The sequence below is a fragment of the Anthonomus grandis genome, chromosome 19 (assembly GCF_022605725.1).
Source record: "Anthonomus grandis grandis chromosome 19, icAntGran1.3, whole genome shotgun sequence".
In the NCBI taxonomy this organism is placed as follows: Eukaryota; Metazoa; Arthropoda; class Insecta; order Coleoptera; family Curculionidae; genus Anthonomus; species Anthonomus grandis.
Genome location: NC_065564.1, coordinates 4,487,509 through 4,513,421, shown reverse-complemented (window position 1 = coordinate 4,513,421; position 25,913 = coordinate 4,487,509). Strand labels below are relative to the sequence as shown.

The window sequence follows — 25,913 nt, the reverse complement described above, 5'->3', positions numbered from 1 at the left end:
ATCTTATATATGGTAATGCGCTTGGTCACTCTGGCATCCCTGCTCTGTCAGTGTCAGGCATTTTTAGGTTAGAATCTTGTGTTGTGTTAGTGGGAACGGGTCTTTGTTTATTATATTATATTGTTTATTTATTATTAATTTCACCTTATTTAAAATAATTTATCGAGAACATCGATATTTGCTTAAAAAACACTTTTATTTTACGTATATTTTGGTTTTTATTACGTATAAAGAGAGGGCCCACAGTAACTGGTAAGCATTTCCACGATTTCACCTTGTAAACACAGTTATTTACCCCAAAACCGCCTTCTTAAGCCACTTGAAACCTGTTTAGGACTTAAAAATGTCCAAAAACAAACCAACGATCGACTGGAAAAAGCGCGTGAAGCAGGAGTACCTCCGCTTGAGGCAACAGAAGAAGTTCAAGAGGGCTGATGATGTTAAGCTCGCCTGGAATAAAAATCGCGAAAAAATGACCGAAACTTTAATTGGGGAACAAGAGAGGTGAGTCTAGACATTCAGTTATCAAGCAACGACTGTTTTTTAAACAGTTTTTGGGTCTAAGAAGGTGAGGCAAAGAAGCCGAGTAACCTGACTTAAATATAAATGTTTCTGGTGTGTGAATTTGTTTTATTTCTTCAGTAAAACGTGAAGAGGGGCTTAAGGAGTCTTTTAAAGCAAAAATGAATAAAATCTGAGCATTAGAACCAAAGCTATGAGACAATTTATCGAGGAGTGCATGATTCTTGTGATGTCGCCCTTTACTTTCACAAAATTATTTAAAAAAATTGTTCTAGTGCATGGATTTGCTTCATTTTTTCATTATAATATGAAGAAAGGTTTTCAGTATATTTTAGAGCAAAAATTAATAAAATCTGACCATTAGAACCAAAGTTATAAGACAATTTACAAGGGAGTGCATCATTGTTGTTAAGTAGCAAATTACTTTTACAAAATTATTTGAAAAAAATGTTCTAGTGTATAGATTTCTTTCATTTCTCTAAAATAAAGTGAAAAAGGGTTTTGAGTATATTTTAAAGCAAACATGAATAAAATCTGAGCTTTAAAACCAAAGCTATGAGACAATTTACCAAGAAGTGCTTGCTTCTTGTTATATTGCAAATTAATTTCACAAAATTATTTGAAAAAAAGGTTCTAGTGCATGAATTTCCTTCATTTCTTTAATATAATGTGAAAAAGGGTTTTGAGTATATTTTAGGGCAAAAATTAATAAAATCTGACCATTAGAACCAAAGTTATAAGACAATTTACAAGGGAGTGCATCATTGTTGTTAAGTAGCAAATTACTTTTACAAAATTATTTGAAAAAAATGTTCTAGTGTATAGATTTCTTTCATTTCTCTAAAATAAAGTGAAAAAGGGTTTTGAGTATATTTTAGAGCAAAAATGAATAAAATCTGAGCTTTAAAACCAAAGCTATGAGACAATTTACCAAGAAGTGCTTGCTTCTTGTTATATTGCAAATTAATTTCACAAAATTATTTGAAAAAAAGGTTCTAGTGCATGGATTTCCTTCATTCCTTTAATATAATGTGAAAAAGGGTTTTGAGTATATTTTAGGGTAAAAATTAATAAAATCTGAGCATTAGAACCAAAGTTATAAGACAATTTATCGAGAAGTGCATTCATCTTATTGAATCTTAATGTTACATTGCAAATTATGTTAAAAAAATGTTCTAGTGCATGGCTTCACTTCATTTTTTTAATATAACGTGAAGAAGGGTTTCCAGTATCTTTTAAAGCAAAAATTATTAAAATCTGAGGATTAGAACCAAAGTTATGATACAATTTACCGAGAAGTGCTTGATTCTTGTTATATGGCAAATTAATTTCACAAAATTATTTCAAAAAAAGGTTCTAGTGCATGGTTTTCCTTCATTCCTTTAATATAATGTGAAAAAGGGTTTTGAGTATATTTTAGGGCAAAAATCAATAAAATCTGAGCATTAGAACCAAAGTTATAAGACAATTTATCGAGAAGTGCATTCATCTTATTGAATCTTAATGTTACATTGCAAATTATGTTAAAAAAATATTCTAGTGCATGGATTCACTTCAGTTTTTTAATATAACGTGAAGAAGGGTTTCCAGTATCTTTTAAAGCAAAAGTTATTAAAATCTGAGGATTAGAACCAAAGTTATGAGACAATTTACCGAGAAGTACTTGATTCTTGTTATGTTGCAAATTAATTTCACAAAATTATTTGAAAAAAAGGTTCCAGTGCATGGATTTTCCTCATTTCTTTAATATAATATGAACAAGGGCTTTGAGTATATTTTAGAGCATAAAGTAATAAAAGATGACCATTAGAACCTAAGTTATGAGACACAATGTACCAAGAAAAATGTCTATGAAACTTATGATGTTGGGTTAAAAAAAATCCTTTATATCTTAAATTATTTAATGAAAAACACCCTACAAGTGCCTGGAATAATTGTTAAATTACTGCAATTAAAATATTGAAGATGGACTACCTCCGCTAAAGCCCACTGGGTGCCCAACTGCGATCTGCCCTCTCACTCGACCTGCATGAAAAAAGCGGAAGTGATCGGTAACGAGGGCGACATCCAGGTGGCGCCAATAAAAATCATAAACGCGGTCACCCCCATTCCCACCATGTACAACTGGGCCCCGATCCAGCAGAATTTCATGGTGGAAGACGAAACCGTGTTGCACAACATCCCTTACATGGGGGATGAAATTTTGGACCAGGACGGAACGTTTATCGAGGAATTGATTAAAAATTACGACGGGAAAGTCCACGGGGACCAAGAGGACGGATTCATCGATGACGAACTGTTCGTGGAGCTGGTCCACGCCCTAATGCAGTTCCAAGAGAAACCCGAGAAGGATAAGGAGGAGACCAGCATGGAGTTTCCGAATTCGGTGATTTTCCAGGCGATTTCCAGTCAGTTTCCGGGGAAAGGGGGACCCGAGGAGCTGAGGGAGAAGTGAGGAGGTCTTTTCTGGGGTCATTTCCCTTCCTACAAGGTTTCTGTTGCAGATATATTGAGTTAACTGAGCGTACGGACCCTAATGCACCTCCGGAATGTACTCCGAACATTGACGGGCCCAATGCGGCCTCAGTACCGAGGGAACAAACGATGCATTCGTTTCACACCCTCTTTTGCAGACGGTGCTTTAAGTACGACTGCTTTCTTCACCGTAAGTACTGATTCAGTTAGGGGGATTTTTGTTTTTTTTTTATTTATTTAAGATTGGCAATGATCTTTTTGTTTTTCCACCAAATTCGTTTAGGTTACCTTAGTGCACTGTAAAAATCGTTGAAAATTAACTGAAAAAATTGTTTTTTTCTTATTTCCTGCCCCATTATAAGGACCGCAAGGTAATTTTAGTGCTATTTAAGTGTCTTTAGGTCATTGCTAGTTACTCTTTCTTTTGCAGTATCATTTGAGTATCATCCCTTAAAAAATATTGAAATTATTGGAAATAGTTTTTGAGGGGCACTTACCATAAAAGTGTCTATAACTCAAAAACTATTTGAGGTACAATAGTGGTTTGTACATCAAAGTATTTATTAAAAAAGGCTTTTCCTTAGAGTGAAAATCGTATGGAAATGCCTCAAATAGTTTTTGAATTATTAAGGGCAAAAGCTAATTGGGAATTTTTTTAAAGGGGGATTTACAAAAACTGCTCCAAGTCTGCCCATAATTGGACTAGAAAAGTGTTTTATATATCAAATCTATCCCAGAACATCCTCCAATTATCCCCTAAAAAAATCACCCAATTATCTCAAGCAGTTTTCCAGTGGCACTCAAAAGTGTGTTCGTATAGATCATATATTAGAAGCCCATGCCTCGTCTTGAATTATCGGCTATAAAACTGATTGTAACTCAAAAACTGGTTGAGGTACAAAAGGCTTTTGTATATCAAATTGTTCATTAGAAAACGCATTTCTTTTAAATGAAAACTGTGTGAAAATGCTTCAAATAGTTTTTGAATTATTAAGGGCAAAAGTTAATTGAGAATTTTTTTAAAGGGGTCTTACAAAAACTGCTCTAAGTCTGCCCATAATTGGACTAGAAAAGTGTTTTATACATTAAATCTATCACAGAATATCCTAAAATTATCTCCTAAAAAAATCACCCAATTATCTCAAGTAGTTTTTCAATGGCACTCAAAAGTGTGTTCGTTTAAGTCATATTTAGAGGCCCATGCCTGGTCTTGGATTATGGGCCATAAAACTGACTGTAACTCAAAAACTATTTGAGGTACAAAAGGCGCTTGTATATCAAATTATTCATAAGAAAACGCATTTTCTTTAAGTGAAAACCGTGTGAAAATGCCTCAAATAGTTTTTGAATTATTTAGGGCAAAAGTTAATTGAGAATTTTTTTAAAGGGGATGGACAAAAACTGCTCTAAGTCTGCCCATAATTGGACTAGAAAAGTGTTTGATACTTTAAATCTATCACAGAACATCCTAAAATTATCTCCTAAAAAAACCAACAAATTATCTTAAGCAGGTTTCCAGTGGCACTCAAAAGTGTGTTCATAGATGTCATATTTAGAAGTCTTGCATTAAGGGCCATAAAACTCAATGTCACTCAAAAACTATTTGAGGTACAAAAGGCGTTTGCACATCAAATTGTTTATTAAAAAACGCTTTTCCTTCGAGCAAAAACCTGATAAAAGTGCCTGGAATAGTTTTTCAATTATTTTAAATAGAAGTTGAACAACTTTTTTTTTTAGCATAGCTGAACAAAAACGGCTGTAACTTCTTGAATATTTAGGTTAAAAATGCGTTTTACGGATTAAATTCATCACAAAACTTCCCTCCATCATCCCCTAAAAAACTCTTCAAATATATTAAAAGAAACCCTCTAAACCTAAAACCGTCTCACTGTAGGTCTACAACCTGGTCATCCAGGTCCCAACTTGCAAAAAAGACGTGGGCCAGATCTAAAACCCTTCGTAGAACCTTGTGGATCCGACTGCTACATGCACCTGGTAATTCCCCGCAGTAAAAAAAACCGCGAATTTTTCAAATTAACCCCCCTTTAGGAAACGGTCAAGGCCAAACTGGCCGCCAAAAAGCAGGAGGAGGAGAGCGAACGTGCGAAAGAGAAGGAGCAGGAGCGAGACAAGAAGAGCAAGACGATAGGAGAGGGGGCGGCGGGGACGGCGCCCCCCTCGGAGGGCGCCAAATCAGCCCCCCGTAAGATTTGCAAGCAAACGAGCGTCGATTCGGGCAACGAGGCCAGTTCCGAGGATAGTAATGACAGTAATAAAGGTAAGTAGTAATTAGTAGGAGTTTTTTATTATTTTTATATTTTATTATTGTTATTATTATATTAAATCCATTTTATACTCTTATATAAAACTACTATAAACGAGTTTAATGAAGTAAAAAGATTTTATTACCGTGGGCTCTTTTTGAGCTTATACACGATACATAAATGCTTATAAGATCAAGTTTAACGACAATTAAGTTATTTTATAATAATTTAAAGCATATTTGTGCTGCTTGGGTGGTTTGTATTGAGGCGAAGATATTTTTTGAATATCTTAAGTGGTTTTTGAAAAAGTTGAGCCTCTCAGGTAATTTTGGGCCCAGGTGGAGGTATTGCATGTCAAATCGGTCCTCAGGGTCCACTTTACACTTACGCAAAGAAACTTTTAATATAACTTAAGTAGTTTATGAGTTATCTACAAAAAAGTACCCATTTTCTTTCTAACCGAAGACTGCGAAAACGGCGACCCGGTATCTACGGCGACCTCGTTCAGTCTCTTGGGTTTAATGGGGGCAAACGATCACAACGAATGGACCGGTTCCGACGAGAGTCTTTTCCGCGCTATCCACAAGGTTTTCCTCAACAATTACTGCGCAATCGCCCAAGTGATGCTGACGAAAACCTGTCAGCAAGTGTACCACTTCGCCCAAAAGGAGGCGGCCGATATTCCCGCTGAGGAAACGTTACGCGATTGCACTCCGCCCCGCAAGAAGAAGAAGAAACACCGACTGTGGTCGATGCACTGCCGCAAGATTCAACTCAAGAAGGAGTCGAGCAGCAACCACGTCTACAATTTCACCCCGTGTGACCATCCGGGGTTAAATTGCGACCAGAATTGTCCGTGTATCGGGGCGCAGAACTTCTGCGAGAAGTTTTGCCAGTGCAGCTCGGACTGTAAGTCCAGTTCTTTTTTTGCGGTTTAGCTCGCTTTTTGTTAAAATAAACGGGACGTTTCGGGTCGCAAGTTTATCGTCGGGGATCCCTTTATACTGCCATCAAAAAATCTTGAAGATACCTTGAGTGGTTTTGGAGTTATGCTCAAAAATGTGTGCACGTAATGATTACATATGTGGCTTTAGCTGAAAAACCCTTGGGGGTCAAAAATCGTTTATATATCAAAATATTTGCCAAGGAACACCCTAGCTTTGAGTAACAATTTAATTTATGTGCTAATGATATTTCCTGAAATATGACTGAAAATGTAAATTAAAATTCAATTTTCGGCAAGCCTTTACTAAAATGGCCGTATCTTAGTGAATTTCTACCCTACTTGGACGTTTCGTGTCTCAAATTCATCCTCAGGGATCTCGTTATACTGCCCTAAAAAATCTTGAAGATACCTTAAATAGTTTTTGAATTACACTCAAAAATGTCTGCGCATAATGATTTAATGCTTGGACATTTTGGGGTTGTGTACATCCATTGACCAAATGGGCATTTACTCAAAAACCCTTTGAGGCACAAAAATCTTTTATATGTCAAAATGTTCTTAAGAAATGCCCTAACTTGAAGTAAAAGTTTCATTAATGTACTAACAATATTTCCTGAATTATGAGTGAGAATTTAAAAAAAGTTTAATTTTTATCAGGCCTTTACCAAAATGGCTGTATTTTAGTGAATTTTTAACCTAATTGGACGTTTCATGTCTCAAATTCATCTTCAGGAATCCCTTTATACTGCCCAAAAAAATCTTGAAGATGGCTTAAGTAGTTTTTGAATTACACTCAAAAATGTCTGCACGTAATGATTTAATGCTTGGACATTTTTGGGTTGTATACATCCATTGACCAAATGGACATTTACTCAAAAACCCTTTGAGGCACAAAAATCTTTTATATGTCAAAATGCTCTTAAGAAATGCCCTAACTTGGAGTAAAAGTTTCATTAATGTGCTAACTAAATATTTCCTGAATTATGAGTGAGAATTTAAAAAAAGTTTAATTTATATCAGGCCTTTACCAAAATGGCTGTATTTTAGTGAATTTTTAACCTAATTGGACGTTTCGTGTCTCAAATTCATCTTCAGGGATCCCTTTATACTGCCCCAAAAAATCTTAAAGATACCTTAAGTAGTTTTTGAATTACACTCAAAATCGTCTACACATAATGATTTAATGCTTGGACATTTTGGGGTTGTGTACATCCATTAACCAAATGGACATTTACTCAAAAACCTTTTGAGGCACAAAAATCTTTGATATGTCAAAATGCTCTTAAGAAATGCACTAACTTGGAGTAAAAGTTTCATTAATGTGCTAACAATACTTCCTGAATTATGAGTGAGAATTGACAAAAGTTTAATTTTTATCAGGCCTTTGCCAAAATGGCTGTATCTTAGTGAATTTTTACCCGAAATGAATGTTTCATGTTTCAAATTTATCCTCAGGGATCCCTTTATACTGCCCCAAAAAAATCTTGAAGATGGCTTAAGTAGTTTTTGAATTATGCTCAAAAATGTGCGCACATAATGATTGAATAATTTGACTTGAATTAAAATTTTATTCCCTTCAAGGCTTTACCAAAATGGCTGTATTTTGGTAAATTTTTACCCTAAAGGGACGTTTCATGTCCTAAATTCATCATCAGGGATCCCTTTATACCTCCCTAAAAAAATCTTGAAGATACCTTAAGTAGTTTTTGAATTACACTCAAAAATGTCTGCACATAATGATTGAATGCTTGGACATTTTGGGGTTGTGTACATCCATTGACCAAATGGGCATATACTCAAAAACCCTTTGAGGCACAAAAATCGTTTGTATGTCAAAATGTTCTTAAGAAATACCCTAACTTGGAGTAAAAGTTTCATTAATGTGCTAACAATATTTCCTGAATTATGACTGAGAATTAAATAAAATTTAATTTTTGTCAGGCGTTTACCAAAATGGCTGTATTTTAGTGAATTTTTATCCTAAATGGACGTTTCGTGTCCCAAATTCATCCTCAGGGATCCCTTTATACTGCTCGAAAAAAATCTTAAAGATACCTTAAGTAGTTTTTGAATTACACTAAAAAATGTCTGCACTTAATGATTTAATGCTTGGACATTTTGGGGTTGTGTACATCCATTGACCAAATGGACATTTACTCAAAAACCCTTTGGGGCACAAAAATCTTTTATATATCAAAATGTTCTTAAAAAATGTCCTAACTTGAAGTAAATAAAAGTTTCATTAATGTGCTAACAATATTTCCTGAATTATGACTGAGAATTAAATAAAATTTAATTTTTGTCAGGCGTTTACCAAAATGGCTGTATTTTAGTGAATTTTTATCCTAAATGGACGTTTCGTGTCCCAAATTCATCCGCAGGGATCCCTTTATATTGCCCAAAAAAAATCTTGAAGATGACTTAAGTAGTTTTTGAATTACACTCAAAATTGTCTGCACATAATGATTTAATACTTGGACATTTTGGGGTTGTGTACATCCATTAACCAAATGGACATTTACTCAAAAACCCTTTGGGGCACAAAAATCTTTTATATATCAAAATGTTCTTAAAAAATGTCCTAACTTGAAGTAAATAAAAGTTTCATTAATGTGCTAACAATATTTCCTGAATTATGAGTGAGAATTTAAAAAAAGTTTAATTTTTATCAGGCCTTTACCAAAATGGCTGTATTTTAGTGAATTTTGATCCTAAATGGACGTTTCGGGTCTCAAATTCATCCTCAGGGATCCCTTTATACTGCCCCAAAAAAATCTCGAAGATGGCTTAAGTAGTTTTTGAATTATGCTCAAAAATGTGCGCACATAATGATTGAATAATTTGACTTGAATTAAAATTTTATTTCCTTCAAGGCTTTACCAGAATGGCTGTATCTTAGTGAATTTTTACCCTAAATGGACGTTTCGTATCCCAAATTCATCCTCAGGGATCCCTTTATACTGCCTAAAAAAATCTTGAAGATGGCTTAAGTAGTTTTTGAATTACACTCAAAATTGTCTGCACATAATGATTTAATACTTGGACATTTTGGGGTTGTGTACATCCATTAACCAAATGGACATTTACTCAAAAACCCTTTGAGGCACAAAAATCTTTTATATATCAAAATGCTCTTAAGAAATGCACTAACTTGGAGTAAAAGTTTCATTAATGTGCTAACAGTATTTCCTGAATTATGAGTGAGAATTTAAAAAAGTTTAATTTTTATTAGGCCTTTACCAAAATGGCTGTATTTTAGTGAATTTCTACCCTACTTGGACGTTTCGTGTCGCAAATTTATCTTCAGGGATCTCTTTATACTGCCCTAAAAAAATCTTGAAGATACCTTAAGTAGTTTTTGAATTACACTCAAAAATGTCTGCACATAATGATTTAATACTTGGACATTTTGGGGTTGTGTACATCCGTTAACCAAATGAACATTTACTCAAAAACCCTTTGAGGCACAAAAATCTTTTATATATCAAAATGTTCTTAAGAAATGCCCTAACTTGAAGTAAAAGTTTCATTATTGTGCTAACAGTATTTCCTGAATTATGAGTGAGAATTTAAAAAAGTTTAATTTTTATCAGGCCTTTACCAAAATGGCTGTATTTTAGTGAATTTTTATCCTAAATGGACGTTTTGGGTCTCAAATTCATCCTCAGGAATCCCTTTATACTGCCCCAAAAAAATCTTGAAGATGGCTTAAGTAGTTTTTGAATTACACTCAAAATTGTCTGCACATAATGATTTAATGCTTGCACATTTTGGGGTTGTGTACATCCATTAACCAAATAGATAATTACTCAAAAACCCTTTGAGGCACAAAAATCGTTTATATGTCAAAATGCTCTTAAGAAATGCACTAACTTGGAGTAAAAGTTTCATTAATGTGCTAACAATATTTCCTGAATTATGACTGAGAATTTAAAAAAAGTTTAATTTTTATCAGGCCTTTACCGAAATAGCTGTATTTTAGTGAATTTTGATCCTAAATGGACGTTTCGTGTCCCAAATTCATCCTCAGGGATCCCTTTATACTGCCTAAAAAAAATCTTGAAGATGGCTTAAGTAGTTTTTGAATTACACTCAAAAATGTCTGCGCATAATGATTTAATACTTGCACATTTTAGGGTTGTGTACATCCATTGACTAAATGGACATTTACTCAAAAACCCTTTGAGGCACAAACATCTTTTATATGTCAAAATGTTCTTAAGAAATGCCCTAACTTGAAGTAAAAGTTTCATTAATGTGCTAACAATATTTCCTGAATTATGAGTGAGAATTTAAAAAAGTTTAATTTTTATCAGGCCTTTACCAAAATGGCTGTATCTTAGTGAATTTTTACTCTAATTGAACGTTTCTTATCTCAAATTCATCCTCAGGGATCTCGTTATACTGCCTTAAAAAATCTTGAAGATCCCTTAAGTAGTTTCGACTCAAAAATGTGTTGACATATAAAAAATAACAACTCCGACCAGTGTTAATTAAATTTAATTAAAATTTTAACAAAAAGTTGCTAAACCGCAATGTTTCCCTCATATGAACAATGCTTTGAACAATTCGGGGGCATTTTTACCGATTTTTTAGGCCAAAATCGGTTTCCCGGATGTCGCTGTAAGGCCCAATGCAACACCAAACAATGTCCCTGTTATTTGGCGGTGCGCGAATGCGATCCGGACTTATGTCAAACCTGCGGTGCGGATCAGTTCGATCACAGTAAAATCACTTGCAAGAACGTCAGCGTGCAGCGTCAGCTACGTAAGCTTTCCACCCCCCATTTTATGACAAAATGCAGAAAAATTAAACGGGGGATTTTGGTTGTAGACAAACATCTACTGATGGCGCCCTCTGACGTCGCCGGCTGGGGTATTTTCCTCAAAGATTCGGCTCAGAAGAACGAGTTCATTTCTGAGTACTGCGGCGAGATTATTTCGCAGGACGAGGCCGACCGCAGGGGGAAAGTTTACGATAAATACATGTGCTCGTTCCTGTTTAATTTGAACAACGGTGAGTTTCTTTTTTTTTAATATTATGCGACGTTTCGGGTGTCATATCCATCCTCAGGGATCCCACTATACTGAGGTGAAAGAATTTTAGAGATATCTTGAGTGGTTTCTGAGTTACGCGCAAATGCCAAAAAGGGAAATTTTGGGCACTCGGTGTATTGGACCCTTGTAAAAAGGGCTGTATTTAAAGTAATTTTCGACCTAAATAGACGTTTCGGGTGTCAGATCCATCCGCAGGAATGTAATTTTATTGTCGTAAAAGAATCTTAAAGATATCTCAAGTAATTTTTTACTTATACTCAAAAACATTTGGGTCTATAAAAAACTGCGTTTTTAAATTGGCTCTCTGCAAAAATGGATGTATCTAAGTTAATTTTTGACCTAAATAGACATTTCATATGTTAAATTCATCCTCAGGGATCCTATTACACTTTCGTAAAGGAATCTTAAAGGTATCTTAAGTAGTTTTTGATTTATACTCAAAAATGTGTGGGTCTTTGAAAAAAATACGTTTTAATACTGGCCTCCAGTGAAAATCGCTGTATCTAAGTTAATTTTTGACCTAAATAGACGTTTCGAATGGCAAATCCATCCTCAGAGATCCTATTATACTGCCGTGAAAAAATCTTAAAGATATGTCAAGTAGTTTTTGATTTATACTCCAAAATGTGCGGGTCCATAAGAAAATTATGTTTTTCAACTGGCCTCCTACAAAAATGGTTGTATCTAATTTAATTTTGGACCTACATAGATGTTTCTTATGTCAGATTCATCCTCAGGGATCCTATTATACTGCCGTGAAAAAATCTTAAAGATATGTCAAGTAGTTTTTGATATATACTCAAAAATGTGTGGGTCTTTGAAAAAAATACGTTTTAATACTGGCCTCCAGTGAAAATGGCTGTATCTAAGTTAATTTTTGACCTAAATAGACGTTTCGAATGGCAAATCCATCCTCAGAGATCCTATTATACTGCCGTGAAAAAATCTTAAAGATATGTCAAGTAGTTTTTGATTTATACTCCAAAATGTGTGGGTCCATAAGAAAATTATGTTTTTCAACTGGCTCTCTACAAAAATGGTTGTATCTAATTTAATTTTGGACCTACATAGATGTTTCGTGTGTCAAATCCATCATCCGGGATCCGATTATACTTTCATAAAAGAATATTGAAGATAACTCAATTATTTTTTGATTTACACTCAAAAATGTGTAAGTCTTTGAAAAAGTAACGTTTTTAAAGAGGTCCTCTGCAAAAATGGCTGTATCTAAGTTAATCTTTGACGTAAATTGACGTTTCGTATGTCAGATCCATCCTCAGGGATCTTGCTATGCTGTCATAAAAGAATTCTAGACATATCTTAAGAGGTTTTTGAGTTATGCCAAAAAGGTAAATTTTTAGCACTTGGTGAATATAATAGACTTTAACTCAAAGACCCTTCAAGGCATAAAAGTCGTTCGTATATCAAAATGTTCCTTAGGAACTGATCTAAGTTTGAGTAAAACTTTCATTTATGTGCTTCAATTTTTTTCCGAAATACGTCTAAATAAGTTTTGAATTTGCGTCAAAGTGATGGTTTAAAATAGACCTTTACCAAAATGGCTATATTTTAGTGAATTTTTCAGGTAAGTCAACATTTCGGGTGTCAAAACCATCATCAGGGATCCTATTATACTGTCGTAAAAGAATCTTAAAGGTATCTCGGGTCGTTTTTGATTTATACTCAAAAAATGTATGGGCCCATAAAAAATAACATTTTTAAACTAGCCCCTTACAAAAATGGCTGTATGTAAATTAATTTTTAACCTAAATAGATGTTTCGTGTGTCAAATCCATCCTCAGGAATCCAGTTTTATTGACGCTAAGGAATCTTAAAGATATCTCAAGTACTTTGTGACTTATACTAAAAAATGTGTTGGTCCATAAAAAAATTATGTTTTTCAACTGGCTCCCTACAAAAATGGTTGTATCTAATTTAATTTTGGACCTACATAGATGTTTCTTATGTCAGATCCATCCTCAGGGATCCTATTCTACTGTCGTAAAAGAATATTAAAGATACCTCAAGTAGTTTTTGATTTATACTCAAAAATATGGGGGTATTTGAAAAAATAACTTTTTAAAACTGCCCTTTACAAAAATAGCTGTATCTAATTTAATTTTGGACCTACATAGATGTTTCTTATGTCAAATCCATCCTCAGGGATCCTATTATACTGCTGTGAAAAAATCTTAAAGATATGTCAAGTAATTTTTGACTTATACTCAAAAATGTGTTGGTCCATAAAAAAATTATGTTTTTCAACTGGCTCCCTACAAAAATGGTTGTATCTAATTTAATTTTGGACCTACATAGATGTTTCTTATGTCAGATCCATCCTCAGGGATCCTATTCTACTGTCGTAAAAGAATATTAAAGATACCTCAAGTAGTTTTTGATTTATACTCAAAAATATGGGGGTATTTGAAAAAATAACTTTTTAAAACTGCCCTTTACAAAAATAGCTGTATCTAATTTAATTTTGGACCTACATAGATGTTTCTTATGTCAAATCCATCCTCAGAGATTCTATTATACTGCCGTAAAAAAATCTTAAAGATATGTGAAGTAGTTTTTGACTTATACTCAAAAATGTGTGGGTCTTTGAAAAACTTACGGTTTTAAATTGGGTTTCTGCAAAAATGGCTGTATCCAAGTTAATTTTGGACCTAAATAGACGTTTAGTTTGTCAAATCCATCATCCGAGATCTGATTATACTTTCATAAAAGAATCTAAAAGATATCTCAAGTAGTTTTTCATTTACACTCAAAAATGTGTGCGTCTATAAAAAAAATATGTTTTTCCACTGGCCCCCTACAAACATGGCTGTATCTAATTTAATTTTGGGCCTAAATAGACGTTTCGAATGGCAAATCCATCCTCAGGGATCCTATTCTACTGTCGTAAAAGAATCTTAAAAATATTTCAAGTAGCTTTTTATTTATACTCAAAAATGTGTGGGTCTTTGAAAAACTTACGATTTTAAATTGGGTTTCTGCAAAAATGGCTGTATCTAAGTTAATTTTTGACCTAAATAGACGTTTCGTTTGTCAAATCCATCATCCGGGATCCGATTATACTGTCATAAAAGAATATTAAAGATAACTCAATTATTTTTTGATTTACACTCAAAAATTTGTAGGTCTTTGAAAAAGTAACGTTTTTAAAGAGGCCCTCTGCAAAAATGGCTGTATCTAAGTTAATTTTTGACGTAAATTGACGTTTCGGATGTCAGATCCATCCTAAGGGATCTTGCTATGCTGACGTGGAAGAATTTTAGACATATCTTCAGAGGTTTTTGAGTTATGCACAAATGCCAAAAAGGTAAATTTTGGGCACTCGGTGAATATAATAAATTTTAACTCAAAGACCCTTTGAGGCATAAAACTCGTTCGTATATCAAAATGTTCTTTAGGAACTGATCTAAATTTAAGTGCAACTTTCATTTATGTGCTTTAATTTTTTTCCGAAATACGACTAAATAAGTTTTGAATTTGCGTCAAAGTGATGGTTTGAAATAGACCTTTACTAAAATGGCTATATTTTAGTGAATTTTTCAGGTAAGTCAATATTTCGGGTGTCAAAACCATCATCAGGGATCCTATTATACTGTCATAAAAGAACCTTAAAGGTATCTCGAGTAGTTTTTGATTTATACTCAAAACTGTATGGGTCCATAAAAAATTACGTTTTTAAACTAGCCCCTTACAAAAATGGCTGTATGTAAGTTAATTTTTGACTTAAAGAGATGTCTCGTGTGTCAAATCCATCCTCAGGAATCCAGTTTTATTGACGCTAAGGAATCTTAAAGATATCTCAAGTAGTTTTTGACTTATACTCAAAAATGTGTGCGTCTATAAAAAAATTATGTTTTTCAACTGGCCCCCTACAAAAATGGTTGTATCTAATTTAATTTTGGACCTACATAGATGTTTCTTATGTCAAATCCATCCTCAGGGATCTGATTATACTGTCGTAAAAGAATCTAAAAGATTTCTCAAGTAGTTTTTGACTTATACTCAAAAATGTGTGGGTCTTTGAAAAAATAACTTTTTAAAACTGTCCCCCTATAAAAATGGCTGTATCTAAGTTAATTTTTGACCTAAACACATGTTTCTTATGTCAAATCCATCATCAGGGATCCTATTATACTGCCCTGAAAAAATCTTAAAGATATCTCAAGTAGTTTTTGACTTATACTCAAAAATGTGTGCGTCTATAAAAAATTATGTTTTTCAACTGGCCCCCTACAAAAATGGCTGTATCTAATTTAATTTTGGACCTACATAGATGTTTCTTATGTCAAATCCATCCTCAGGGATCCGATTATACTGTCGTCAGGTAAGTAATATCTCAAGTAGTTTTTGATTTATACTCAAAAATGTGTGGGTCTTTAAAAAAATAACTTTTTAACACTGGCCCCCTATAAAAATGGCTGTATCTAACTTAATTTTTGACCTAAACAGATGTTTCTTATGTCAAATCAATCCTCAGGGATCCTATTATACTGCCGTGAAAAAATCTCAAAGATACCTCAAGCAGTTTTTGATTTATACTCAAAAATGTATGAGTCTTTGAAAAAGTTACGTTTTTAAACTGGCCCTCAACAAAAACAGCTGTTTCTCAGTTAATTTTTAACATCATAGGACGTTTCGTATGCGAAATCCATCCTCAGGGATCCTATTATACTGCCGTGAAAAAATCTTAAAGACATCTTAAGTAGTTTGGGAAATATACCAAAAAGTGTGTGGGTATCATAAACAAAAATGTATTAAAACGAGCCTCCACAAAAACGGCCGGATCTCAGTTAATCTTGGACCGAATCGAACGTTTCGCATCTCAAATTCATCCTCAAGGATCCCCCCATAACAATATAAAAAAAAAATATTTCAGATTTCGTGGTGGATGCGACACGTAAAGGAAACAAGATCCGTTTTGCGAACCACTCGATCAACCCGAACTGTTACGCCAAAGTGATGATGGTAAACGGGGATCATCGGATCGGGATTTTCGCAAAAAGGGCCATACAGCCCGGGGAGGAGCTGTTCTTCGACTACAGATACGGACCCACCGAGCAATTGAAATTCGTAGGCATCGAACGGGAAATGGAGTTTCTTTAATTGACAAAACGATTGATTAATTAATTACAGTACAATTTATTTAAATACGAACAAATCAATAGTAAAAATTTCAAATTTAATATAAAATAACGGTTTTATATCACAGCTAAGTCTATACAAGAAAAGAAAACGTTTGATTTTACTTAAGGTTTAAGGCGCGTTTGTTTCTGGATTATGGTTTTTTTCGTTTTTTTTTCCCCCACATTTTACATACACTGGTCTCAATAAAAATTTTAGTATTAGTCGTTAACGTTGTCTTATTTCACCTGAGGAGGGCGAAAAGGCCGAAACAATAGATTTTTTTGGCCACCTAGGTCTCCAGACTTTGCTCCAAGGGACATTTTTATAGGGCAACATTTCTTATACCTAAAAACTGATTTGTTTTGATTGACTGCTTGCAAAATTCAATTAGACGTGATCGATGGCCAGCCAGACCTCCAGGTTTTGCTCCCGAAGACTTTCTTTATATAACACCTTCTTCGGGACCTAAAAAATAAATTTTTTGACAACAATGGCCGGCCAGACCTCCAGATCTCACTCCAAGGGACTTTTGTACATAACATTTCTCTCCAGGACACAGGACCTAAAAAATCGAACAACTTTTTGACTCAATTAGACATAACTAATGGCCAGGCAGGACTGCAGATCTCGCTCCAAGTGACTTAAAACACCCCCTTCCAGGGCCTACTTGGACACTAAATTAAGTCGGTAGTGGGAACTTTTTCGACCATCACTGGAAGTCCGTCATACTCCTGCGCACTCTCAGTCTCAACTCTTCAATCGAATTTGGTCCATTGACCCTGCGCGTTGACCCGGTTGACGGTGGCGCCACTGCCGCCGGTCAATTCGAAGTTCAATCCGTAATCCTGGAGCAGATCCCGGTCCTGTCTGCTCAGCGATAATCCGTTCGCACGTAAATCGTGATTCTCGTACGAGGAATTATAGAGAGGATTGGAGATGCTGAGTGGGCCTTGGTGGTGGTGGTGAGTGGGGGTCGAATACGATGACGTAGACGAGGATTTTAACGGATCGAAGTCGTCCAGGTCGTTCGAGTCCAGTCGGATCAGGTCTTCGGTCTCCTCCGGTTGCTGTAGGTGAGAGGAGTTGATGGTGTGAAATGACTTCGGGTGTTGTCAAGATCGAGCGTTTGACAGCTGTCATTGACGGTTTTGGAGGATTTCTTGGATACAGTTTAAAGCCTTGAATTTTAATTAAATTTCGAGAGAGTGTCCCAGGCCTTACAGCTGTCAAACACTCGAATCGCCATCACCACAAAAAAAGCAAGCGAGACTTCGGTCTTGACTGACCCTTGATCTTATTTAACTGTCAACAGTGTCAAACCAAAGCCTCCCTCTCGAACGCACCTTCCGCCTACTCTGCGCCGGCGGCGTAAGCTTGACCACGTCGACGACGTTCCTATTGGCGACGTAAAACAACGACTCCCCATTGGCCCCGTGCCCGCCCCCCACCACGAACGGTTTGGAGGGGGCGGTGACGAAAAAGTCGTCCGGGTCCTCTAGCGGCGACTGCAGCAAGTTCTGCGTATCGCCCCGATGCGCGTGATTGTGCGACGTTGCCGCGTTGTGATTCAGATGATTGGTGTAAAAGCGAGCGGTGGGCGATGAAAAAGTGGCGGTGGGGGGCAGGGAGGGGCGCGGCGGGGGCAACGGGTACCACCTCTCGGGACTGCCGGGGGTACTTTTGAAGTTTTCGAGGCTGCGCACCGGTTTCAACTGCAAAAAGGGAGGAGGGTGGGGGAAAAGAGAAAGCGACGTCACAAGCGAGCCCACAACCGGAAAAAACAAAGTGGGCCGGCACTTACGGATCTGTCAACGGGCGGAGATAGTTCCAGGCGTTGCCGCAAGATGTCTTGCATCTCGTTCATCAGGTCGATCTTCGGGAATTCGATCGGGCTACCGCTACGGGGCGTGTCCAGTAGATCGGGCGTGATCGGCTGCGAGTTCGGACTTAGAGGGCTGTACGATCTAAATTGTTAATTTGCCGCGTTTTTTTTTTTGAAAATCACCTCCATTTTTCTGATCGTTATACCTCTGCAATCCGGCATTTTTAAGGGCTAAGGAAGCGTCCTTTTTGTACGTCGCCACCGGTACGGAAAATCCCGGCAGGATTTTCCGTTTTCCCGTGGGAGAGTTGGGGGCGGACTTCGGTTTCGGTTCGTTGGGATACTCGCCGCCCCCTTGGCCCTCTTTGAGCTTGGACCGCAGCCCTTTGTAGGCACTTTTCATGCCCTTGCCGCCATCTTTTACCTTTTTTGACGTAAATGCTGTTATTTTTGACAGATTTGACCAGTTACTTACCGTTTTGACAGCGGATTTCATCGCCGGATTGGCCTGAAAGGGAGGGTCAGTCAACGTTTTTCAAAAAAGTCGATATTTCGGTTATTACTGACGATAGACAAATTATTTAAAAAATGCTGCATAAAGAAAACTACAGAGTAACTTTTATGTAACTAAGAAAATGTCTGGAAAATTAATAGTTTTTGAGGAAGAGGCAGAAAGACCAAACATTGACCAATATCTTTAAGCCAAAAACCCAACCCCTACCTTATCTTTCACACTCTTAAAAAAAGCAGTTCCCTCCTTTTTCATGGTGGCAGTCCACTCCTTGTACTGCTGTTTCAACTTCGACCCCGACTTAGCCGAATAATTTTCCAATTCGAACTCGAACTCGTCGGAAAAGCCCCGGCCGGTGTTCAACATCGTCAGTCGTTCCTCGATGAACTTAAAACAAAAACAAACCGCCATTTTACCCCCCTCTGAGGCCTTTTAAAAGCCTTTTTACCTGCTGAAAAATCTGCAACTGCAGCATATCCTTCAGAAAGGGCTGCAGGGCCAACGATCGCGTCTCGATAAATTTCTCTTTATCGAACGTGACCTTCAGCCCTGGCTGGAACTTCAGGGCGTCCCGGTAGCCTCCGATCAGTTGCACCAGGGCCCTCAGAAAAGCCCTGGACACCCCGTCCCCTAGCACTGCAGATTTGTTCCTCAGTTGTTTCCTTAGTGAATTTATCTGCAATAAAACGACCTTTAAAGGACTTTTTCAAGGACATTTATCAGAATTATTATTTACCACATCCTGAGGTAAATTGTTTAAATCATCGAAAGGGGTCTCCACAGTGTTGGCATCCGCATCAAGGATCACCACGTCCCCTATTTCACTTCTGGACACCGTCTAGACAGAGAAAAAAGATGAAAATTTCATCGGTAAGACCCCGATGGAGGTCTCACCTTCATGACTTCATCGGGCACCCCGATCAAATAGGGCATGGGGGCCCACAAGTACTCCATAAGGGACTGAGGCAACACCGGAATGAATATATGTTGCCAGATCATCGGGTAAATGACGTCATTGACCGACTGGACGCACGCACTTAACCGTTTTAGTTGTTTCGAGGTGAAAATTATGCGACGTTCGTAGAGCATAGAGGCGAAAATGACCATCATATTGTTGGTGTCTACTGCGTTGTAATATTCGGTTAAGTTGCGCTAAATGGGGTGAAAAAATCAAGTTTATCAAGGGAGATTTTTGGGTTTTTAGAGTGTGTCTTACATTCTCCGGTATGCTGGGAAGCTGAAAGGGCCTAGGAATATCCACTGAGAAGGTCTGCAATTTTTCAACTTTGAGCATAATAAACATTGATATATGCCAGGGAAACTTACACATTGCCCCCCATTGATCGCTATGACAAACTTTCGACCCGGTTCAGCTATTTTTGTACTATAAACTACCGAGAGAAACTCACTCAAGTCCTCTGTACGAGAACTGTGCATTAATACTGCGGTTGTATCTAAAAACCTTGAAAAAGAGGAGTTTCGATTACCAAACACCCTAATACCACCGAAAAATAGAGTTATACTTATAAAAAGACTGATGCCACGGTAAATAACTTAAAACAACAATAGAAGTTTCTGATTTGGGGTCGTGCCTACAAAACCCAAAAGTCCATTTTGATTCCAAGTCGGTGAGCACGAAAGAGTAGTGCTGGATAACGGTGCTGCAAAGGAAACTACTTAAAAACAACCCCCGAATAATATATAGTGCAATTACTTTTCAAACTGATAAGGATATGCAAATTTTGGAACCGACTTCAAGACCTCTTGGTCCCTGTAAGTCTCAGGGTATTGCTGGATTATCCAGGGCTCCTTGCCCTCCCGCGGGGGCACCACCTCGCAAAAACACTCGAAGAAACGCTTAACATTTTCCCTAAATTGTTGTTTTTCTCAATTAAAGTAAGACATAAGGGACTAATGTGGTAACAACGCCTACCTTATTCTGGAACTCATTGCCGCCGGAGCACTGATACAAATTGACACATAACACTTAAATAAACGAACTTTAGCGTTATTAAAACATGTTTGAAGCTTTTTTTCGACTTTCTTAGCCTTTTAAAAGGGGTTTTAATCAAAATAAATAGTGCATAGGAGCACAGAGGCAATTGTCACTGTCTAAAACAGCTGATTTGGTGTGATGACGTGCGCCTTTGGTGACACCTCCCCACCCGATCGATTTTGCCCTCGCATAAGCGCACCTTTAAGTTAACATATACAAGCTATTTTAAGTAATTTTTGAATATTAACTGCCTAAAAGCATGTTATATATATTTAAAAATATAAATGATTTAATTACTAATTAAAAAATCATTTAATACAGCCGGTAATTAATAAAAATAAATAAAAATCCCACCAAAGTTTGAAAGCCGTCCTGATACGCCACTGTCGCCCTCTCCCTTCCATCATGCGACTGTCGGTCTGACAGTTTCGCATTGTCTCTCTCTCTCGCTTCAGTTCGTGATTTTGACGTTTGATGGGCAGAGGCTGGTTTGTTATTGTGCAATAAAAGTGCTAAAATCGCGTTTTATTCCCGATTTTTTCGTTTATTTTGATGCTTATCCCGTTGGTGCTGTGTTTAAGTGGTGCCCCATTCACCGGATTTCACTGAGGAATTGAAATTAACCCCGGTAAGTAAACCGTTTTGGGAGGGCAGACAGGGATCATTGCCATGGCAGGACTTTTTTAGTCTCTTTTATGTTTTCCTGTGGGATAACCCAGGGTTTATTTATAGATTTTTAGTAGTTTTATTGATAATTCACTTGGGAACACATTTTGCTAAAAATATTTAGACTGTAAGGCCTTTAGGGGACAGGAGCATGGAGGTTTTCACCCTCCTAGTCTCAAGGGTCAAAACCTTTGAAGTGGTCACTTTTTTTAGTTTAAATTTGTCTTTTTAATACCTGTCTGCTCCTCACAATAAATTAAGGCCTATTCCATATTTGTTGCTACTTTTATAGGGCTTCCCTGCTCAGGCCTGTACATAGACTTGACCAATGCACTTATACTTGACAATGCAAAACAATGAAACAAAAAGAAATACAGCTAAGCCACTTAAAATGAATAATTTAATGACTATTTTTGCTGCCAAATCCACCCACACTTGAATCTATCATCCTTCCTAATAATTTTTTGTCTGGCTACTTTGTTTCCTTTTGCTTCATAAATAGTGAACTGTATTAAACATTTTCAAAAGTTTTTAAACCTTTAAACCTAACAGGCAACAATACAAAACTCATTATATAATTATGAGCCTTTGTAATAGTTCAAAGAACCTCCTTCCCTGGTGGATTCAAAGGTATAAGTCATCCCCCTATTCCTGTCTGGACGATTCGATCGATTTTGCCGCTATAATCGCGTCTGCAGCAAATCAGGATGCTGCATGTGAGCGATTAATTGATTATTATCATGAGTCATCATCATTGCCATTATGAAGAAAGTAAACAGACTTTTAAGAGAAGTGGAGCATAAAATCAAACAGTTTTTTTCCTCTTCACGTCGCGGTAGAGGCTTCCTTATAATGATTGCTTAATTGCCAACGAAAACATATCAAGTAGAAAGTTTTTATACACTGTTTTTAATTACTCGAGTCTATTTTATCAAGGCAATTTTCAAGGATCTAGTCAAGAGGGTGATTCTAAAGTACAATCGCATGATAAGAAAAGGAAAATGGTTTTTTTTTCAGGTCAGTTACACAAAAAGGTTAATTTATATGAGGCGTTCAATTTAGGCCTTTTAACTGGTCTGGCATTTTTCAAGGTTGGGTCAATGAACTGCTTCAGGCTATTCTGGTCTCAAATACTCTAAAAGAGGAGTTATGATAACGTTTCATATTTTAAATTCATCCTCAAGAGTCACTTTATATTGATAGAACTATTAAATTATTGCAGGTAGTTTTTGAGTTATAAACCTGCAAGGTGCCACTCTGCCAATATTTCTAAAGAGAATGTAATAAAGCTTAAAAAATGTGTTATTATTTGTTTTATTTCTAATGAAAATCCCCATAAGAATTCTTGCTGTTGCTTTTTTATTACCCTTAAAACCGAAATTTAATAGGTAAAATGCACTAGCCGAACTAAGCAAATTTTTGAGTTATCAAGAGGTTTCACACCTTAAATTGATCCTCAGGAATTACATTATATTGCTTTGAAAGAATTGTTCAAATATTCCAGGTAGTATTTGAGTTATAGATCTGTAAGGAGTCACTGTGCCAATATTTCTACTAAGAATGTAATAAAGCTTAAACAAATTCTTATTAATGGTTTTATTTCTAATGAAAATCCCCTTAAGAATTCTTGCTGTTGAAATTTAATATGAAAACTTTGCATCCAGAGTTTGTACTAAGGGTTCTTCTGTAATAAAGTACATTACCTGTCTATCTAAATATGTACTCAAGACTTACTAGTGTAGCTAAGTACATTTTTGTAGTATTAAGAGGTTTCATGCCTTAAAACATTCCCCAGGAATTATATTCAATTGCTTTGAAATAATTATTAAAATATTCCAATTAGTTATTGAATTACAGTCAGAAATATTTGCAATGACACATATTTTTTGAAATCAAGCTAGTCGCAAAGTTGCATCACAAAAGTGGCTTTAAACCAGGAACTATTTGAGCTATAAGAAAGTATGACCTACTGATTCATTCCTAAAAAAACGCTCTAACTTCCCATGAGCAGGTTTCATACATACAACCCATCCTCAGGAAAAAAAAACTGAACTGAAAATCCAAGTAAATGATCCATGCATGTTTAATTTCTCATTTAACTGGGTTACATGCACCAGTAACAAACTGTAATTTTGGAACGTATAAATATTTACATACTGGAACCGCGGGGGTTTTAATTATTATTTATTTTATAACAATTGCAGTGCATTATGTATTCTTACGTGAACCGAAACCGCTTTTCTTATATGGCCGATCATGTATGACGCGCGTTATGTACATATTTGATTTCGTTTGTTCAGGAAATGCCTTGGAAAACTCTATTCCGCAATTTTCGTTATTTTTAAAATTTGGGTCGCGTCCAATAGCGTTTCAAAACATTTTTTTTTAACCGTTAACTAGTTCATTGATCCGGTATTTTTGGCAATTGGGTTTTTTCCATTTCCATTATCTATACGCTTCCATATACGTAAGTGCAACGGATACCCCCTCGGATGCACCATTAAAAATAAACCGGATGACAATTATTTTTGGACCTGGTCCAATATTATATAGGTCAATGTGTCTCTGGACATATTAAAAAAAATTAAACAGACAAGTCTAGTTCTTTAGTGGTTTATTTTGGCACTAGTGGCCGTAGATCTGGACCAAATACTGGAAGCCCTTGCCCCACTTGGACTCCAACAGGATGTTCACGTACTGATAGCCTACCCCACCCTTGAGGATGGTGGCTCTGGCTGAATTCCCATCCAGGAATTGATTGTAGATTCTTATGGCTGAAATCACTTCGTTCCTGGTGTATCCTGCGGGAGCTGCCTGGGGGTAGTCAATGGTTTTGTCTCTGGACGACCACCATCTAGATTCTTTGCGGTAAACCTGAAGGAGATTTATAAGGAATTGCTTGTTGATTTATAGTCTTCCTTACCTGGTTGAACAGCAGCCTATCATACAGCTGGATATGCCCAGAAAACAAGTGTCCATCCAGGCTTCCGTTGTAATTAGCTGGATAGCTGCCATTAGTCCTGTAGGTGCTGTTGTAGCTGCTGTTTCTGGGTGGTCTGCAAAGTTGAAAATTACTGACATTTCCTTTTTAATTCAATAGACTTACCCTGCATGTACTGGATAATAATAGCTCTGGTTCCCTTGGAAGGTCGGGATGTAGACAGCTGCTGGCACGTATTGCTGTTGAGCTACAACCATGCATAGTGCTGTAGCCAACAGGATCAATGCTGTACCCACTATGTTTAAAGTCATTTTCGTTTCGTTTATTACTACAAGCTTATTCCTTATGGAGGTATTTTTATAGTGTTTTTCCCCTTTAATAGCCCAAGAGCTGAAGCTTTTTGCTTTTGCTTTTTATTAAGGTAATTGAGGTGTAAGCGCCACTGGTGTATAACAGAAGCATGACTGATAAGGGAAGAGTAAATTTGCTCAGTGCAACGTATGCTGATCATGTGTTTTCTACTAGGAAATATTTGCTAAAAAGTGAGTCACAATAATTTTTCTCACAAAAAGTGAAACGCAAATTCTCAAAAATAAATTAATTAATGCGTTTACTCGACAATTTCGTGATTTAGCAGTCGCCACCTCCCACTGAGGCACGAAAATAGACCGGGAGTAAACGGTTTCATGTACCCCATGAAGATCTTAGGTTTTTTTCTGACACATAATAAGGAAGCTTCTTGCCTATGATATTAAAAAATAAAATGCCCTATAGTAATGAAATGGTCATAATCAATAACTCCATCGATTCTGGCCGACTGCCAGTGGCACTTTGCACGTTTTATATATGAAACCCAAGAGGCGACGAATAAATTCTAATCTGCACGCGTAACTAGTTTCAATCGAACGGTTCGATCCACTTTTTTTCCCCTCGTTACATACAAGATCGGCCAAAAATTCTAAAATTAAATTGGAGGCAATGAGGCGTCCCACAAATCCCATTGTTCAACATCAGGTAAACGGCCTGATTTAATATAGATAATGCACCTGACGTGGGTGGTGCCTTATTAGCATTCACGATGACTATTTTAGGTCACACACACGCACACTGAACGGATAGTTTCAATGTCAATGTTATGGTGTGGAATACTGATCGATCACATTAAGTTAAACTTACTTTCGTTTCATCTAAATGGCTTGCACTAGTTCATTTCCACTGTATTTTTTTACAATTTGGGTTATTTACACAATTTGCGATAACTTTTTTACTATTAAAGATAGAGGCATGAAGCAAAAAGTATAACAAAAAACTAATTAATTAAAACCTTTTATGTATCTACAACATTTTTCAAGAAACTAACGGTTTTTGAGCAAAAGTGACATTTAGGATTTTTGCCATTTTTACAAGTTGGGTGATTTTCACAATTTCGGACAACTTTTTTAGTATTAAAGCTAGAGACATGAAACAAAAAGTGAAGTGGAAATCTAATTAATTGGCACCTTTTATGTATCTATGTTATATATCTATTTTTTTTTGAAAAACTAAGGGTTTTTGAGAAATAGTTTCATTTA

General features: G+C 36.3%; 4 protein-coding genes across 25 annotated transcripts in view; 2 read left to right on the top strand and 2 right to left on the bottom strand.

Moving 5' to 3' along the window:
* Positions 1-63: 63 nt before the first annotated feature.
* Positions 64-16,627, top strand: LOC126747677 (histone-lysine N-methyltransferase E(z)). 2 transcript variants are annotated; one of them, XM_050456450.1, is made up of 10 exons: positions 64-252; positions 335-504; positions 2,488-2,973; positions 3,027-3,187; positions 4,892-4,992; positions 5,047-5,275; positions 5,727-6,170; positions 10,804-10,974; positions 11,041-11,223; positions 16,159-16,627. In XM_050456450.1, the coding sequence occupies exons 2-10, from the start codon at positions 344-346 to the stop codon at positions 16,383-16,385; spliced, it is 2,163 nt and encodes a 720-aa protein (XP_050312407.1). In that variant the 5' UTR covers positions 64-252; positions 335-343; the 3' UTR covers positions 16,386-16,627. The 2 variants fall into 2 exon arrangements, with proteins under 2 accessions (XP_050312407.1, XP_050312406.1); XM_050456449.1 differs by having other exon boundaries at positions 316-504.
* LOC126747675 (DENN domain-containing protein 1A-like) lies at positions 16,402-20,870 on the bottom strand. 2 transcript variants are annotated; one of them, XM_050456447.1, is made up of 14 exons: positions 20,673-20,868; positions 20,454-20,609; positions 20,263-20,400; positions 20,066-20,201; positions 19,956-20,009; positions 19,634-19,891; positions 19,476-19,577; positions 19,188-19,415; positions 18,950-19,126; positions 18,704-18,736; positions 18,435-18,652; positions 18,208-18,370; positions 17,750-18,118; positions 16,402-17,473 (listed from the first exon to the last, which is right to left on the bottom strand). In XM_050456447.1, exons 1-14 carry the CDS (start codon positions 20,687-20,689, stop codon positions 17,162-17,164), a joined length of 2,361 nt encoding a protein of 786 aa, XP_050312404.1. In that variant the 5' UTR covers positions 20,690-20,868; the 3' UTR covers positions 16,402-17,161. The 2 variants fall into 2 exon arrangements, with proteins under 2 accessions (XP_050312404.1, XP_050312405.1); XM_050456448.1 differs by lacking the exon at positions 17,750-18,118 and having other exon boundaries at positions 20,673-20,870.
* A 307-nt stretch (positions 20,871-21,177) lies between these two features.
* The window catches only part of LOC126747673 (F-actin-monooxygenase Mical), a 68,737-nt gene continuing 64,001 nt past the window's right edge, over positions 21,178-25,913 (top strand). For 16 of the 19 annotated variants that reach the window (XM_050456442.1, XM_050456443.1, XM_050456441.1 and 13 more), the window contains exon 1: positions 21,181-21,363. The gene's annotated coding sequence lies outside the window, so the exon portion shown is untranslated. Of the gene's footprint in view, positions 21,364-25,913 lie in introns of all 19 variants that reach the window. The other 3 variants (XM_050456445.1, XM_050456444.1, XM_050456446.1) reach the window with 2 other exon arrangements.
* On the bottom strand, positions 23,999-24,691 carry LOC126747678 (uncharacterized). Of its 2 annotated transcripts, none has more exons than XM_050456452.1 (3): positions 24,508-24,691; positions 24,325-24,448; positions 23,999-24,275 (listed from the first exon to the last, which is right to left on the bottom strand). In XM_050456452.1, exons 1-3 carry the CDS (start codon positions 24,651-24,653, stop codon positions 24,027-24,029), a joined length of 519 nt encoding a protein of 172 aa, XP_050312409.1. In that variant the 5' UTR covers positions 24,654-24,691; the 3' UTR covers positions 23,999-24,026. The 2 variants fall into 2 exon arrangements, with proteins under 2 accessions (XP_050312409.1, XP_050312408.1); XM_050456451.1 differs by having other exon boundaries at positions 24,325-24,457; positions 24,508-24,688.